The 17691-nt window shown below is 38.9% G+C and overlaps 1 protein-coding gene and 1 long non-coding RNA gene across 2 annotated transcripts in view; both read right to left on the bottom strand.

Annotated features, from left to right (window-relative positions):
- Positions 1–3301, bottom strand: part of LOC117832953 — a 40464-nt gene extending 37163 nt beyond the window's left edge. The window contains exon 1 of the long non-coding RNA XR_004635291.1: positions 3104–3301. This is a non-coding gene — a long non-coding RNA (uncharacterized LOC117832953). The remainder of the gene's footprint in view (positions 1–3103) is intronic.
- Positions 3302–11970: 8669 nt separating this feature from the next.
- LOC117832777 lies at positions 11971–17685 on the bottom strand. Its single transcript, XM_034712041.1, has 7 exons — positions 17664–17685; positions 15126–15181; positions 14971–15016; positions 14662–14741; positions 14421–14540; positions 14151–14338; positions 11971–12449 (listed from the first exon to the last, which is right to left on the bottom strand). The coding sequence occupies exons 1-7, from the start codon at positions 17680–17682 to the stop codon at positions 12239–12241; spliced, it is 720 nt and encodes a 239-aa protein (XP_034567932.1). The 5' UTR covers positions 17683–17685; the 3' UTR covers positions 11971–12238.
- Positions 17686–17691: the final 6 nt, after the last annotated feature.

The following is a 17691-nucleotide window of genomic DNA, read 5'->3' as shown; positions in this document are numbered from 1 at the left end:
AGAGAGAGAGAAGATAGAGCTGAGCTGTACTCAACAACAACCATCTCTGACGTCTTCCTCCCGCTGTGATGTGACGATTTGGAAGAAGTGAACATCTTTGGACCGGACGGGTCTGAAGATTCTAAAATATCATAAATCCTAAAACTTGAATGCATTAACTCCAAAACCTGCTCTCAGACTGGAGAGCTCTGATGGAGCAGATGTTCAACCTCAGGCAGCTTGGTGTGACAGTCTGGTGCCAATAAAAAATAACTGCTGCAAACAGCAAAAAACAAACTAATGAGTGAAACAGGTGCAGCTACAGCCAGCGACGTGTGCGGCGGTGGATTCAGTGTGTGTACGTTGTGTGTCCAATTATTTCATTCACAGTAATGATGCTGGAAAAGTGTGAACTGTTCCAACAACACCGGTGGCAGAATCACATCTGTAGTTTGTTTCTTTTGTTCATTTTCATTTAGATTTATGAGACAGAAACCTCAGACTAACAAAGCTGGACTTTACTTATTGTAATCGCTAAGCTAGGCTATCAGAATCAGGAGCGTGCCTTTGTTCCTACATTTCCTTTTTCATGTATCAGATTTTATCCCTCTTTCTCCCAATTTGGTAGCCAATAACACCCAACATGTTATCCAGTAGCAATGGACTACAGATGGAATGTAGCTTTTAGCTAAATCTGGTGCTCTCTGTTTCAGCCGAAACCCTTTTTCAATCTGCATATTTAATTTTTTCTTGTAATGATTATGATTGTGATGATTCCTGTAATAAAATGACTCATTCATTCTTTCATTTACTATAAAGTGCTTCCAAAAAACCTTCTGGGAGAATCGGGCTTAAATTGAAGGGAAATGTAGGAACACAAGGCTTTATTTTAAAGGTGACATATCATGCAAAATGGACTTTTTAATGGTTCTTTACCTGAAATATGTTTCCCTGGCATGTCTACAAACCCCCCGAGAATGAAAAAAATCCATTCTGCCCCTGTTCTGATTTCTCCACCTTTCTGTAAATGTGTGTGAAACCAGCCGTTTCAGACTTCAGTGTTTTTGTTACGTAACAACAATATCCGGTCTGTCACGGAGTCAGAGCTCGGAGCTTGTTCAGCCCATAGACTGTATAAAATAATACTGAATCCCTCCTCCGTTTTTCAATACCTGCACAAATGTGTGCTAACAAGGAGCTTAGGAGGGAGGCATGCTAGTTGTAGGCTGTCTTAATAAACACAAAGGTCAGTTTTACTCCCCACGTCTGCAGATTTGAAGATCTAGTGGATGATTTTTATTTGTCATGGATAAGTGCTAGCGCTAATTAGCATAGCCACATAGCTATATGTTCATAGCTGTAGCTGTAGCTGTAGCTGTAGCTGTAGCTGTAGCTGTAGCTGTAGCTGTAGCTGTAGCTGTAGCTGTAGCTGTGTACCAAGACACACGTCGACATACTGACAAATAAAATAACAAGTAACACAGAATCTGTGACCAATCCTTCAGAAAGGTCCCGCTGCCTTTCTGGCAGAGGTCGGTTTGACTCCCCACGTCTGCAGATTTGAAGATCTAGTGGATGATTTTTATTTATCATGGATAAGTGCTAGCGCTAGTTAGCATAGCCACATGGCTACATGTTGGTAGCTGTGTACCAAGACACACGTCTACATACTGATAAATAAAACAACAAGAAACACTAAATCTATGACCAATGGTTCAGAAAGGTCCTGCTACAGGCGCCTCTCCGTCAGGATCAGATTCTGGATCAGATTCAGAGGGTTGAAGTAACGTGATCTCTGAGCAGCCGTGTATATTCAGCCAACATGTAAACATTAGATCAACGTGCTGGAGAGCCGAGGCACATCCACTTCCGGAGGGGGCGTGGTCAGAGAGAAAACAGAGTGTTCTGAGGAGGACTGAAGAAGAGGGCTTTTCAGGCAGACCAAAATCTGATTTCAAAGTGTTTTTTTGAGCATAAACTTTAAAGACTTGTTTTTGGGACCTCTTAGACCAATATATATTGATGAAAAAAGCGTGATATGTCCCCTTTGAAATGTTCAAGAAATGTGGGAACATAGGGATGACCCCTCATAATCTCACTGAGGTGGTTTGAAATGAAGAATATGGCCGACCTTAATCCAGGTCCTCAAAGTGTCCAACATGCTAGCAGGGCTCACTAGTTTTGAGGGGGGTACAGGTAGACCTCTGGGGGGGGTGTCTTCTTGTCTTCTAATCTGCAGTCAGTCTGAATTGCGCGTGCATCCTTTTCTTTGGTACGTAACGTTGTTGCGTTGTTTTACCCGGATACAGTCATGCTATTTTTTGATTGGCTGTTGGGTAGCTATATTCCTTTCTTTCTTTTTGATTAGCTGGTGCACGAATTATTGTGCGTGTGAAATATAGTGTGGCGTGTGAACAGATTGAGCCCTGTGCTAGTGATGTACGTGTCCAGAATGGGACATTTCTTATGAATCCTGTTAGTATTGTGTTGTTAGCCTAATACACGAGGCTTCTTCTTTTTCATATAGCCTGATAGATTAATGCAGCATTAACTTGTTAATCATGCAGACTTCTTGCCTTGCAAAGTAAAGCCTGGTTAGTAAATAATCGTGCAGACGGCACAGTTCGATCTGTCTCTCGTGTGTTCCAAGCGGCAAACTCCGGCCACCAGAACTGAAGCCAATGTTAAAAACTGCAGTTCATTGAGTGTCCACTAGAGGCTGGCTGCAGAAACACTGGAAACCACATACACACCCATTCAAAGAAGCCGATCTTTACAGCAGAAATAAACATGTTTACAGCCTGGTTCAAAAGACGAGTGTAGTCTGGATAGCTCATTTCTTGATCAGCACACACTGTATGAGGGTGGAATTATTCTAACTTGACTGACAGGTGGGAACACTGTAGTTGGCGAGGAGGCTCAAAGCCCGCCTCTTTACGCCATAATCGCTCGACAGCAGTTATGTTGAGTTCAACATTTCCAATATGGCTGCAGCCTACGATTGGCCTCAAAACAGTGCTTCAGAAACAGATGGGTGACATCACGGATACTACATCCATTATTTATACAGTCTATGGTGTGCTCTTATGGGACTTGCATAGCACCCAAAGCCACATGCACTTACCTTCAGGTGCTTTCAGACCAAACAGCTCTGTAGACTTTATGAGGAAATGCTATCCACAAGAGAGAAGATCCAACAGGTGCAGACAAAAATAAATCAAAAGACTGAAAACTAACTTCAAAGTCCAAAACATAAAATCCAACATCACAGGGAGGGCCACGAGGAGCAGAGCAGGGACAGGTGTGACCACAAAGCAAGGAAACACAGATGGTAATCAACACAGGTGTGACACGAGACAGGTGACAATAATCAAGGTGCAATCAAGACACAAGGACAGGAAGTGAAACTACAACAGACACACAGAGAGCAAGAACTTCAAAATAAAACAGGAAACACTAAAAGGACTTTATACAGACATGAAGGTGGATCAAGAAACTTTGGAAGATGAGTACAAATGAAATACAACACCAGGAAAACTAACAACAAGATATTGAATAATGAGAGTGCAGCGCTTGTTGTGTTTGCAGTCTTGTCTGAGTTTTGCATCTTCGCTGTGTGGTGGAAACTCAGTGTAGTGAGCTGGCGTATCATGCTTTGCAGGGTCCAAATCACATTGTATCTCCCTGTCATGGCTTTTTATAATTTCACTGTTATTTACAGATATTTCATGATTAAAGTGAGATGTAAAAACTGTGTTTGGTGGTCCTGAATCTGCTCCTGTGTTCGCCTACGTCACTCAAAGTCCCTCATGTGCAGGTAGAGTACTTACTCTGAAGCCGGGGCTAAAAGGTTCCTCTAAACAGGGATCAAGGAACTAACATGGTCCATAGTTCCTGCAGTGTGGAGTGTAAGGGTCTGTACAGTACCTAGAGCTATGAAAAAGTTCCTGCACTCTGTGCACGTCTTTTATTGGTGTTAAAGTACATTGTTTGATCAGCCTGCTGTTCCGTATCCTGCAGTTTCTTAACCTCCAGGGAGGAACACGCTCCCCTGTGTAACTTTTATTATTAAGCCTCCTAAACTGTTGATTTGCCCTGACCTCTGCAACATATGCTGCATTTGAATATGAATGAATAATGTGCATAAATGAGCCCGAGCAGAAGGTGACTGAAGTTAAGTGTGAAGGGTTTGGTTCTGCCTTTGCTGAAGCAGACGCTAAGCGACACTCACATCCAAACCTGTGCGTTTGTGGGTGTTCATCTCTCTTCAAGGTCCCTGCGTCCTCCAGATATTATCAAACCGTTTCCACATTAAAACAATTTCAAAGCTTGGAGGTTTGTTCTCCAAATTGAGCTTGATTCTTTCAGAGGAGAAGCATCAGAGCTGATATTTCCACAGAGCTCTCCTTGGTATTTCACGGGAGACTGAAGAGAGGGGGATGTGAGCGCACATCTGTTAATGATAAAGGTCGGTAAATGCGAAGGACAAGCCTTGGAATGGTGATTATACAAAAACCAGTAAACACAATAAACCAGCATTAGTGCACCAGTGCTTGGCCTTGAACGTGATTTACTATTACACAGCCCCCTCTAGTGGAGCACAGGGGAACTGCAGCTGCAGTGATGTGAAGGATGTAGTGCAGCAGGGCCTTGGAGATGGAGCTGTATCCTTTCAACTGGCTGTCGGTCCAAATGTCCATCAAACAGACGGATGGAGAGATGGCATGTGCCTGTTTTAAATCTGAAGGCTGATATCTCTGTGGGGGAGGCTTTTATTTCATGAGGAAGAAGATAATCTGGGATGTGGGAGAGTGTCAAATACAATTTATGATGTATAGGAATGTAAAGATCTGATGGTAGAGACGTAAATCTGTGATCGCAGGATGTTGAAATGTTAAATAAGTGTGTTTAACTCAAGATTTTAATGAAGTACTGACATGTAGGAAGTGTTTTTACATCTTAAAAACTCAGCAGGGTGGATGAACAGTTAATGTAGTTGTGTAATGATGACATGGATTAAAAATGGACCCGTGCTTTTAGGAAGAGAACTCCCTCCTGGGACCTGGAAGTACCTGTTCACCTGTGAGGTTAAGATGGAGCTGTATTTGAAGGATCTTCTTTGAGGGATTGATTGCTGGTTTCACTGACCCCATGATTTCAAGAGGAACTACAACAACTGGTGTGCTCCTGTTAGCTTCCAGAAAATTTGCAGCAAGCTGAAAACATTCGAACAAAAGGAACGCAGAGAACTGGCGATGCTTCAGTTCCACCTACAGCCTGGTTTATACCTCTGCATTGATGCTGGTGACTGATGCTTTCAGAAGCACTTCATACAGTTGCAAGAAACAGTATGTGAACCCTTGATTGCTGCATAAATTGGTCATAAAATGTGCTCTCAACAATTCTTAATCATAGGTCTTCTGAGAGCTCTATTGTGCGAGGCATGGCTCACATCAGGCAATTCTTCTTGAGTATAGCAAACTCAAAACTGGTATGTGTTTTTTTTTTTTATAGCGTAGGTCAGCTTTAGAACCAACCCCACCAATCTCTTCATATAGATCAGACTCCAGGTAGGCAGACTTCAGACTCAAATTAGCTCTTAGAGGAGTCATTAGCCTCAGGGTTCACATACTTTGTCCTTCCTGCACTGTGAATGTGTACATGCTGTGGTCAATAAAACATGAAAATCTATGCTTTTTTTGTGGTGTTAGTTTAAGCAGACTGTGTTTGTCTATTGTTGTGACCTAGCTGAAGATAAGAGCACATTTTATGACCAATTTATGCAGAAATCAGGTAATTCCAAAGGGTTCACATACTGTTTCTTGCAACTGCACTTGTGTATCTGTGTCAATCTGCAAACTCTTGTCAGCAGTGCAAGTTCCATGCTAGACATACTGCTGCTATGTTTGTGCACAGGAAACCCATGGTGACTCTGAGCGTATGATGTTGAAGTTGGAGCTGATAAATGTTGAGCAGCAGTTGATCATTCTGCAAATAGTGCAAAGAAGAAAAGAGAGGAGACGTTGGAAGATCTGCAGTCTGCATCGTTTTGACCCGTAGTTGCATTTTTGAGGGGGTTGCACGCCAGGCCATGTATGTAGGCTTCAGGTTAGGCACAAGGATTCATGGAGCTACGGTGCAGCGGTGTAAACCAGGCTTCAGTATGTGACTGGTAGATCCATAAATACATAAATGATGTCTCTAGTGTCCACACAAGGTTGGTTGATGTTATCCCCCTTGTCTTTCTCTCCACATGTATGTCAAACCTTTGCATGCACACCTACGTTTACCTCTTAACTGTGTCCATGCACCTTAGAGTGATTTCCTCTAATAAGACACAGACTCTGCCGTCAGCTGAAGAGAATCAGGTGGGAACATAAGAAGACAAAAGCAGCAGCAGCAGCAGCAGAGGGGACGATCCTGATGTGAGTCACCGAGCTGACAGGAGGCTCCACAAACTGCTTTAATGCCGTCACACTGAGATTTTAAGCTCCCACCCACCACTCACTTACACACACAGAGAGGCACATTTTACCCACCAGAGCTCAGAGGGAACACAGAAAGGACCACACAGAAGATATTCATCTTCTTTTCAGTACCATCATTATATGAATCCATGTTTTCCTTCACAGGGTTTAAGGAGGGAGGATAAAAGATCCTTACATCCTGATATAAAGGTGTTCCAGACTCACATACTGCACATCCCAACATCCCAGCTCCAGATTTTAATTATAACAATGATATCCTGACATAATTATTAAGGTCTCAGCAGATCCAGCCTTCTTACTTCTGCCCTCACTGATGGGAAATAAAGCCGAAGGTGAGAATGCATCACGACGTCCAGCCTTCAGGTTAAATGAATGATGGGGAATCTTCAAACAATGATAGAGCGCTGTCTCTTAGGCATGCTGTTTGAGCGCGCTCCACTTTCTCCAGATTGCAGCATAAATCCGTCTGTTTTTCAGACAGCGCACCGACTCCTTGATCTGCCAGGTGATTAAAGCTTCTGTCCACCTCCCTGAAGCTGCAGACCTCTGAGCCCGGGCCGAGCAGCAGATCCATCTCCTCTCACTTTACAGAATGACAGCGTACAGGAATCAAACCGCTGACGGTTTAAGCATGTGGTGCACGCCACTGTTATCACCAACAGTTCACATGACACAAGACCCATTCGGTCCGTCATCTGTCAGGTGTTTCTTTTTTGGAGATAATTGATTCTTGTTAAGCTTCATGTGAAAGTTTAATGAGTATGAACTGCTCAACATGGCCTCTCACTTTGGGTGCATCCTGGACAGATGTTAAAGTTAGTCCTGGATGGTTCTTCTACATATCCAACGTGTCGCTCTGCTTTAAAGTGAAACACACAATCTTTTAACTGAGTTTCATTCATTCTTATAACAGTTTCATTTCCCCTTACTTTATTTATTTATTTATTTATTTATTTATTTATTTATTTATTTATTTATTTATTTATTTATTATCTAGATCAAAATTTTGTCACTTTTTATTTATTTTATTCATTTATTTATTTATTTATTCATTTATCTATTTATTATCTAGTTCAAATTTTAGTCACATTATTTATTTATTTATTCATTTATTCATTTATTCATTTATTCATTTATTCATTTATTCATTTATTTATTTATATATATATTTATCTATTTATTATCTAGTTTAAATTTTAGTCACATTATTTATTTATTTATTCATTTATTTATTTATTTATTTATTCATTTATTTATTTATTATCTAGTTCAAATTCTGGTCACTTTATTTATTTATTTATTTATTTATTCATTTATTTATTTATTATCTAGTTTAAATTTTAGTCACTTTATTTATTTATTTATTTATTCATTTATTTATTTATTATCTAGTTCAAATTCTGGTCACTTTATTTATTTATTTATTTATTTATTTATTTATTTATTTATTTATTATCTAGTTCAAATTTTAGTCACTTTATTTATTTATTTATTTATTTATTCATTTATGTATTTATTTATTTATTTATTTATTATCTAGTTTAAATTTTAGTCACTTTATTTATCTATTTATTTATTCATTTATTTATTTATTTATTTATTTATTTATTCATTCATTTATTTATTTATTCATTTATTATCTAGTTTAAATTTGAGTCACATTATTTATTTATTTACTTAGTTATTTATTTGTTTATTCATTTATTTATTTATTATATAGTTCAAATTTTAGTCACTTTATTTATTTATTTATTCATTTATTTTTATTTATTTTTTATTCATTTTCTAGTTAAAATTTTTGTCACTTTATTTATTTATTCATTTATTTATGTATTTATTATGTAGCTTAAATTTTAGTCACTTTTATTCTATTTAATTTATTTCTGTATTTATTTATTTTTTAAGTCTAGCATCTTATTTTCTTTTAATGGCTTAATATTTTAGTGTTTTATTATCTTAGAAATGTATTCTATTTTGACGAGTTTAATTTCCTGTGTTGAGTTTTAACACTTAAAAATAACATTTAATTTTCATTCATTTATTTGTATTGTTATTGTTATTATTATTATTGTTGCATTTATTGTGCTCTTAAGTTTAGGATTGTGGGATGGGTTTGGGGTCGGGTTGGGATTAGGATGGGGTCTCTTTTTTATATCTTTTTCTCAATGTATTCTATTTGAAGTTGTTTTTATGTACAGAGCTTTGTGTTAAAATGTCATTGTATAAATAAAGTCTGATTGATTGATCTGTAGTGTCTCTATCCTGGCAGGAGCTGTAGCTGAAGAAGACGGTGTGTGACCGTACATGCAGGTGAACACACATTATGCTAAACTGAATACACTCTGTAGACTCTAGCTATCCGAGTCCTAATGCAGTCCTTGCTTGCCTCAGAGTGAACCTGCATGTTTCATGTTTTATATTGGCCTTAAAAACTGTGAACATGCTCTATCTTGTAAATGTGCCATGTCTGCATCCATCATCCTGGTTATATCCGTGCTCTCTCTCTCCTACGAGAGGACATGCAGGTACAAGCCGAGCTGCAGAGTTCAATGCAGAACAAGACGAGGTGTGGAGAATATTAAGAGGTTCAGAGTTTTCTATATATTTAAGAGTTTAATGGAGCGGAGTTAAGTGTAAAATCTCCCAGAATTGAGATGACAAGAGGATCACTCTCCTGCACCCCTTTGTGAGAGCATTAACATTCCTGAAACACTTTCCTTTTTACAAGAGGAAGGGGACTGGAGAAGCAGGTCACTGTTCTGCAGACACTTCACTTTCAAACTTTAAAGAACACATTTGCTCCCTAATCACATCTCCGCTCCACCTCTCCTTTTCTTTTTTCCATCAGGCTTCTCTGCACCATCTTTTCCTCGCCTCCTTTTCATAAGCTCCCTCTCCTCCGCTGTCAGCTCTAATTAGGACGCCGTGTGTGCCCGTGGTGTGTGTGTCAGTGGGAATGAGGGTGTGTGTTTTTTAAGTGGTCTTAGGAGGCCAATCACTCAGCTGTGTGTCTCCGCTGTGTCCTGCTGCGTGGAAGGGAGACACACACACATGCAAAGACGAATGCTGATGCATGGAGCGAGCGTTCATTGTGGGACTAATGACTCCCTTTACAGTTCAGCTCCCACTCCTCCGTACGCGGCGTAATATCAAAATGAGCCTGACTGAAGCGGACTAAACTGGTACACGCTCTGTCTCGGCTGAGTGATGTGTTCCAGCCTGCAGGAGGGAGAGGAACTCCAAAGACACGATCTGAGACGAGCAGGAGACCGTCCTGTTGGGCGATAACGACATGAAGTTATCAGAAGCATTAGTGATGATACGTCTCTCTCTGCTGAGGGTCCTCCTGTTCATGCATTCAGTGTTTCTTTAAACTGTCAGACCAATCACTCAAAAAGCTTGTTATTCAGCGTGCTGTCGATCCTCATGTCTGACACCTTCCCCCTCACAGTGCTCACAGGCTTTAATGTAAGAATAGTCAGTCTTGAAGGCATCTATGTAAATTTCTGTCTTTCATAACCAGCTAAAAAACTCCTCATATGAAAGCAGATCAGCTATAACTCACTGCTCCATCGTCTAGCTGCTGCTCTGCTGGTTTTACATGATATCTGTGTTTGCAACATGTCCAATTGGGGCAGTTTAAGGTTTTAGCTTGCCCCATATACACATATTATAGATCTCATTGCAACAGCCATTAGTTTGACTCTTGGCCCTGACGATTTCCTGCATGTCTCCCCTGCTCTCTGCTCTCCACATATCCTGTCTCTCTTCAGCTGTGCTATCCAATAAAAGGTGAAAATGCCCCAAAAATGCAACTTCAAATTGGCAATATAGGCGTTTTTCAACTGGAGGAACTTTACCCAGGAACTATATGCGTTTCAACCGGTGGACCCAGGGTCTAAATTTAGTTCAGGGGTAGATAATCTCCCCTCTAAAAAGCCCCTTCTAGTTGAGGTAGTACTTTTCAAAGATCCTGGGACTTTTGGGGGGCGGGGCCTGCAATGCTGAACGTGTCTGATTGGTAGATCCCTTGTATCATTATAACTTATTACCTCACATTTTTCTTCTCTTTGTTGTTTGTTTGTTTGTGTTTTGGTTTCTCCTCTACCTTCTTATTTTGATTTCATTTTACTCTATTTTATCTTTGTTTAATCTTGATCTTTTTAACATCTGGCAAGGACTACAGATGTAAACTAGCCTTTTGGCTAACTCTGGCATATTTACAGAAGTGTTAATTAATATGCACGGTCCTTTTAAATAATAAATGAAATGAAATTCAGGGGTTCAAATCAGGCCGCATGCACAGGGATAACATCAAGGACTTTTTCCAGCTCACCAAACTGAGGTTAAAATCAAAGATCCTCCAAAGCTATACTATCACAAGTGACCTCACATCCAGGGGTTAATCAGGGTCATACCTGTGTTTCATTGCACTCAATTACCTGCAACACAAGGATGAGGATCAAAGACTGCATACAATTCTTCAAGGGTTAAAAATGTTCCTATTTAGGAGAACTATGTGTGTTTCGACTGGTGGACCCAGGGTCTATATTTAGTTCAGGGTAGATAATCTCCCCCCTAAAAAGCCCCTGCTAGGGGGTAGTACTTTTCAAAGGTCCTGGGACTTTCAGGGGGCGGGGCCTGCAATCCTGAACGTGTCTGATTGGTAGATTAACCTCAGTGTTTTTATTCCTCCCTCCGTCCACAATAACATCACACACATCTGTGATTCTCTTGATTTCTCTTTCTTTCATTAGTTTTTATTTGTTCTATCTTTTTTGTATGTGTGTGTACTTTTCAAAAGAAGAAGCTGTGATTCTCTTGATTTAGCAGCTTGTAACAGTAGTCTTCTCTCAGCCCACCGTGAATGCGTCTCTCCTCCCGGTGTTCCGGTTTTCAAAGTGACCCTGTAAGCTGGAGACCTTCAGCTGAACGTGTCAGTGTTTGTGGAGTTTACACAGCTGTTGAAACACAGAGGGAGTTCCTGGGAATGCAAACTAGTTTAGTTTTTATTAAGATTTCAAAATATCCTCATCAGATATTTAATGATGGTCTAAAGACGTTTATGAGGGATGCATCCGGCTGAGAGACTCGATGTGAGTCACGTTGATAAGTAGCTTGATTTTTTATACGGACACTAAACTCAGGAAAGTCCAGAATTAGTCTTATTATAAAGCTCTGACTTGCTCTCCATGAGTATCAAGAAAATTCAGCTTTCTGCATTCTCTGATATTTCTTCTCATTACAAGCAATCAGGACTGGTTTTTAGCTCATGTCACATCTCATTAGATGTTTTATTTCTGGGCTTTTCAGGTAGACTTGACTTTTATGAAGTGTAATGAAACATTTTGGGTATAAATGAGACTGATACACTCTTTAAGATTTGAGTTTCTGCAGTGTGTTTGATCATTTTATGAAACTGTGCAGAAACACAGATGTGTTGAAGCTTCATGTTTAAGTTTTTAAAACTCACAAGAGTCCGAACTGAAAAATGGGAGAGAGATTACATTTAAATAAAAACAGATTTATTATCTTCTTAAAAAAATACCAGTACTTTTTTTGTAACAGTGGAGGCAGAATAAACAAACAGGTGATTCACATCTGACTTCAGGGCACCACGGAGGCAGTAATGCTTGTATGGTCCGATCCCATTCTGTCCTCCAAAATACTTCATGTCAACCTCTTTAAAACAACAGAGGGACTTTAAACGAGTGCGTGGCATGAATCAAACCTTCAGGTAACAGCTTGTGTCTCCTCCCCTTCACCTGGAGTTAGTCAGGTAAGGCAGCAGTCACAATCTCACTGTAGGGTCCAAACCTGCTGAACTTGTCCTCGCCCACCACGGCCACACACAGCTTGTGTCCGGGCTTGTACTTGCTGATCAGGACGCACATGGGCAGACGGTCGGCCTGCACCTCACCGAGGACGTTCCAGTCGCTGAAAACGCCGCTGCCTTTAACTTTCTCCATGGTGATGTAGATCCTGCAGAGAGAGAGAGAGAGAGAGAGAGAGAGAGAGAGAGAGAACACGTTTGATTTCTGAACTCTGCTGCCATCTGGTGGTGATGTTCATGAACAGCAGCGGTGCAGCAGGAGACGGTGGAGGAGCAGAGTGATGATGGCAGAACTAATCCATTAGAGCCAGATGTTGTCAGCCCCTGGATCTCCAGCGGCCTCAGGTGACCCCAACATTCAGGGTTTAGTTCATGAAACTCTTCCAGCTTTAAAAACTATTTCTCTATTCTAAATGAATGAACACTTTGATTCAGAATTCCCCGCTGACAGAGTTTACAGGTATTTATCAACATTTCATGAACTCTAATGAACTCTTTTGTCTTCACTTGGTGCACAACTACACCGCTCTTATTGTTTCTTGTTTTCCCTTACTGTCTTTACTCAATTATTTAATATTTTTACTCTTTTATTCTGCTTATTGTGTTGCTATTGAATCGATCTTGCGTTTACCTTGGTGTCTGTTTTTATTCTTTCTTGTGAATTGAGCAGCAGGCTAGCTTTGTCCTCCAAATAGAGCTAAAAAATGATGCAATGTAGATACCTCTATCATTTAGTCTTTTTAGTCTTGCTTTTAACTGAGTTTTATTCTTATAACAGTTTTATCTCACCTTACTTTATTTATTTATTTATCTATTTATTTATTTATGATCTAGTTCAAATGTTAGTCACTTTTATTTTATTTATTTATTTATTTATTGTTTTATTTATTGTTTTATTTATTTATTTATTTATTGTTTTATTTATTTATTTATTTATTGTTTTATTTATTTATTTATTATCTAGTTCAAACTTTAGTCACTTTTATTTTATTTATTTATTTATTTATTTATTTATTTATTTATTTATTGTTTTATTTATTTATTGTTTTATTTATTTATTTATTATCTAGTTCAAACTTTAGTCACTTTTGTTTTATTTATTTATTTATTGTTTTATTTATTTATTTATTTATTGTTTTATTTATTTATTTATTTATTTATTTATTTATTTATTTATTTATTCATTTATTATCTACTTCAAATGTTAGTCACTTTTATTTTATTTATTTATTTATTTATTGTTTTATTTATTGTTTTATTTATTTATTTATTGTTTTATTTATTGTTTTATTTATTTATTGTTTTATTTATTTATTTATTGTTTTATTTATTTATTTATTTATTGTTTTATTTATTCATTTATTATCTACTTCAAATGTTAGTCACTTTTATTTTATTTATTTTTTTATTTATTGTTTTATTTATTGTTTTATTTATTTATTTATTGTTTTATTTATTGTTTTATTTATTTATTGTTTTATTTATTTATTTATTGTTTTATTTATTTATTTATTTATTGTTTTATTTATTCATTTATTATCTACTTCAAATGTTAGTCACTTTTATTTTATTTTATTTATTTAATTATTTATTTATTCATTTATTCATTTATTATCTAGTTAAAATTTTAGTCACTTTTTATTTATGTCATTCCATTTAATTTATTTATCTATTTATTGATTGATTGATTGATTGATTGATTGATTGATTGATTGATTGATTGATTGATTGATTGATTGATTGATTGATTGATTGATTGATTGATTGAACACACCCTTCATTTCGAGTCTCTCTCTGTCAATCTGTGTATTGTGTCTAACCCTCCCTCGCCCTCTGCAGCAGCGTCTTACCTGTACTTCTTCATGGGTGGAGCACACGGGTCTTCCTCCTCCACGTTCCAGAGCACCGAGAGGCCGGGCGGGTTCCTGATGAGGGCCAGCCGGACGTGCACTCTCTGTGGGATGTTGTAGGAGGTCGCTGCCATGCTCAGGGTGGAGGGGAAGGTGGTGGCAGGTAGAGGAGGATACTGCAGGTTGTCCTTGGGTTAGAAGAGGAGTGAGGAGAAGTTAGTCTGATCTATAAACGGTCATGTGAAGGTGTTCTGTGTGTTAGCGTGTTACCTGCTCAGAGTGTGTGTGTTTGGAGCTGTTACTCTCCACAGGAGATAATCGTTCCATCTTCACCCTCCCGGCATTCTGCTGCTCAAACTGCACAAACTCAACGGCCTGCTCCGACTCTGTCTGCAAAGATTCACAGCAGAAACAAACGACTGGGATGAACTCAAGACGGCAGAAGTTAAAGAAACACTGAAGCAGTCTTTGTTTGCTCGAGCAGCTTGTAGTTCTTTGTGAAGCTTCCTACCTGATTTGGAGAAGAGTCATACGGAGTGAGAACAGGAGGAGGGAGCTCTTCACTTAAATCTTTCACGGCAGCCGTCAGAGCTTAACACGAATTATCCACCATGACAAGGACGGGAGAAAGGGACAGGAAGGAGTGAAAGAAGAAGAGCGGTGGTTATTTATTCATGTTCTGACTGACTCTGAGAGCTTAATGTGGGTCATTAGAACAGATTACTGTGTCACTTTGTCTCTCTTCACGCTGAAAGGACAACAGAGGCTACATTAAACACATTAAACACATTTAACACGTCTAACTTTAAAACCGGCTCACCTTCCTTCTCTGCTTGGATCCTCTTCAGAACCTCTTTTGTGTTCTCCTGCAGAGAAAGCATGGATGAGCTTTAACCTCAATGTTTACACACAGAGAGACACCAGACTTTTTAAAGGGTGATTTTAAAAATACAGAAACATGGACTTCATATTTACCATCATTTTTAAACTCTTTCCTCTCTCAGCCGCCCAGCCTGGACTCCATACGTCTGCTGAGGAAGAGAAATGCATTCATTGACTTTTGTAGTTCCACACACACACACACACATGCAAATATTCATTAGTATAAATAATATAAATATAAATATTCCTTTCGATGCACATGTGCCAACCGTGCATGCAGCCTGTTACAGTCTGGTGATACAGTCTCAAGTGTACGGACTTGAGGGAAAGTGACACTGGTTGGCAGAGGGGTGTGATCGCGATGCACCCCTCTCTCAGTTAAGTACCCTCACATTATGTTCTATCAAACTCTGTTTCTCAGGCACTGTTTTAAAAGGGTTGAAGGACTTTTGCACAGCTTTGCACCCCTGTTTCGTTCTTTTAACTTTGTGGGTTTTAGTTGATTTTAAGGTTTTTTTTAAGGCCTTTTATGGTGGTTTGCTCTTTAATGCTGGTGTGTTTTTAGAACTAAATAGAGATTATTCCCAGACCCTAGTCTACAACCTAACAATACACTGCATGCACAATTATTAGGCACAAACTGGCCTGCCTGCTCACCCGATCTCAACCCGACTGAGAACTTGTGGTCGATAATAAAGAAGATCATTTACAGTAATGGCAAGAAATACAGCTCAAAGAGAATCTTTGGAAAGCTATACAAGGTGCAGCTCACAGAGTCAGCAGAGAAGTCATCAGAAACCTCACTAAATCAGTTTACCAGTGACCTCTGACCTCTGACCCTCACTGAAAGAAAAGGAGGTCATATTGGACATTTGAGAAACACTTTAGATTTGAAATGTTTCAAAGACATTAACAGTTTTATTTTGTATACAAATGTAAAGAAAACAGTTGTTTTTGTTGAAGTTTGAAAACAGTTGTAGTAAATATTATTTTCAATCAACAGAATATTTAAAATGGTGCCTAGTTCTTAATCTTCACAAGTTATATGCTCTTATCACCAACTTGCATAAAAATTTGGCACGCTCATTTCTGCAGATTCTGCATTGATTTAAAAATACAGCCGACGTGATTTGAAAAGCATCATTTTAACCACACAGTTGAAGAAATATATTCACTATCTGACTTCTTGACAAATTTGAGAACGACTGTTAAAGGTGACATATCATGCAAAATTGACTTTTTAATGGTTCTTTACCTGAAATATGTTTCCCTGGCATGTCTACAAACCCCCCCGAGAATGAAAAAAATCCATTCTGCCCCTGTTCTGATTTCTCCACCTTTCTGTAAATGTGTGTGAAACGAGCCGTTTCAGACTTCAGTGTTTTTGTTACGTCACAACAATATCTGGTCTGTCACGGAGTCAGAGCTCGGAGCTTGTTCAGCCCATAGACTGTATAAAATAATACTGAATCCCTCCTCTGTTTTTCATTACCTGCACAAATGTGTGCTAACAAGGAGCTTAGGAGGGAGGCATGCTAGTTGTAGGCTGTCTTAATAAACACAAAGGTCGCTTTGACTCCCCACGTCTGCAGATTTGAAGATCTAGTGGATGATTTTTATTTGTCATGGATAAGTGCTAGCACTAATTAGCATAGCCACATAGCTATATGTTCGTAGCTGTGTACCAAGACACACGTCTACATGCTGACAAATAAAACAACAAGAAACACTAAATCTGTGACCAATGGTTCAGAAAGGTCCTGCTGCAGGCGCCTCTCCGTCAGGATCAGATTCTGGATCAGATTCAGAGGGTTGAAGTAACGCGGGTCTGTGAGCAGCCGTGTATATTCAGCCAACATGTAAACATTAGATCAACGTGCTGGACAGCCGAGGCACATCCACTTCCTGAGGGGGCGTGGTCAGAGGGAAAACAGAGTGTTCTGAGGAGGGCTGAAGAAGAGGACTTTTCAGGCAGACCAAAATCTGATTTCAAAGTGTTTTTTTGAGCATAAACTTTAAAGACATGTTTTGGGGACCTCTTAGACCAATATATGTTGATGAAAAAAGCGTGATATGTCACCTTTAACATAGTTTTTAACATATCCACAAAAATACTCACGTGCCTAATAATTGTGCACGCAGTGTAGTGTGGTTTGTTGATTTAACTATTGAACATAAGAATGTAAGGATCCTAGTGAAGCTGCTGTGCTCAGAGCGTGTGTGTGTGTGTTATTCCTTACTAATCCTTATATGGTTGGTTGAATTGTGACTGGACTGATTTGGGTCAGAGGAATCATTTTAAGTTGGAAGTGTCTGACTGTGGTTTTACCTTCCTTAAGGGACTGTGGAAGACGATGACGACCAGCTTCAGGAGGACGGCTAAGGAGTGGGACCATCCTAAAGACTTTGGGGCTGAGGGGTTTTATTTTTGTCTTTTTAATAAATCTGAGTCTGACCTCTTTGTGACTCTGCTCTAACCTGATTTTAAAGAACCTGTGTATACATTTGAAGGAGTCCTAGGCTCCTTAAAGCTTGTTATTGTATTTGTATAACTTATTGTGTTTAGAGCAACTGCGATGACTGAATTTCACCCCTGGGATAAATAAAGTATTTCTGACTCTGGGCTCTTACTCTGTGTTGCAGCGTCCATGGTCTCAGC

The sequence above is a fragment of the Notolabrus celidotus genome, chromosome 20, assembly GCF_009762535.1.
Source record: "Notolabrus celidotus isolate fNotCel1 chromosome 20, fNotCel1.pri, whole genome shotgun sequence".
NCBI classification, from domain to species: Eukaryota; Metazoa; Chordata; class Actinopteri; order Labriformes; family Labridae; genus Notolabrus; species Notolabrus celidotus.
The sequence above is the reverse complement of the archived record's forward strand: the minus strand, read 5'-3'. Positions and strand labels throughout refer to the sequence as shown.

Bases quoted from the DNA above. Each gene is read 5' to 3' on its own strand.
- LOC117832777 (XM_034712041.1), bottom strand. The intron at 14,742-14,970 runs GTGAGCCGGTTT...ATTCGTGTTAAG, and splicing joins GATCCAAGCAGAGAAGGAAG to CTCTGACGGCTGCCGTGAAA. The intron at 14,339-14,420 runs GTAACACGCTAA...TTCTAACCCAAG, and splicing joins AACACACACACTCTGAGCAG to GACAACCTGCAGTATCCTCC.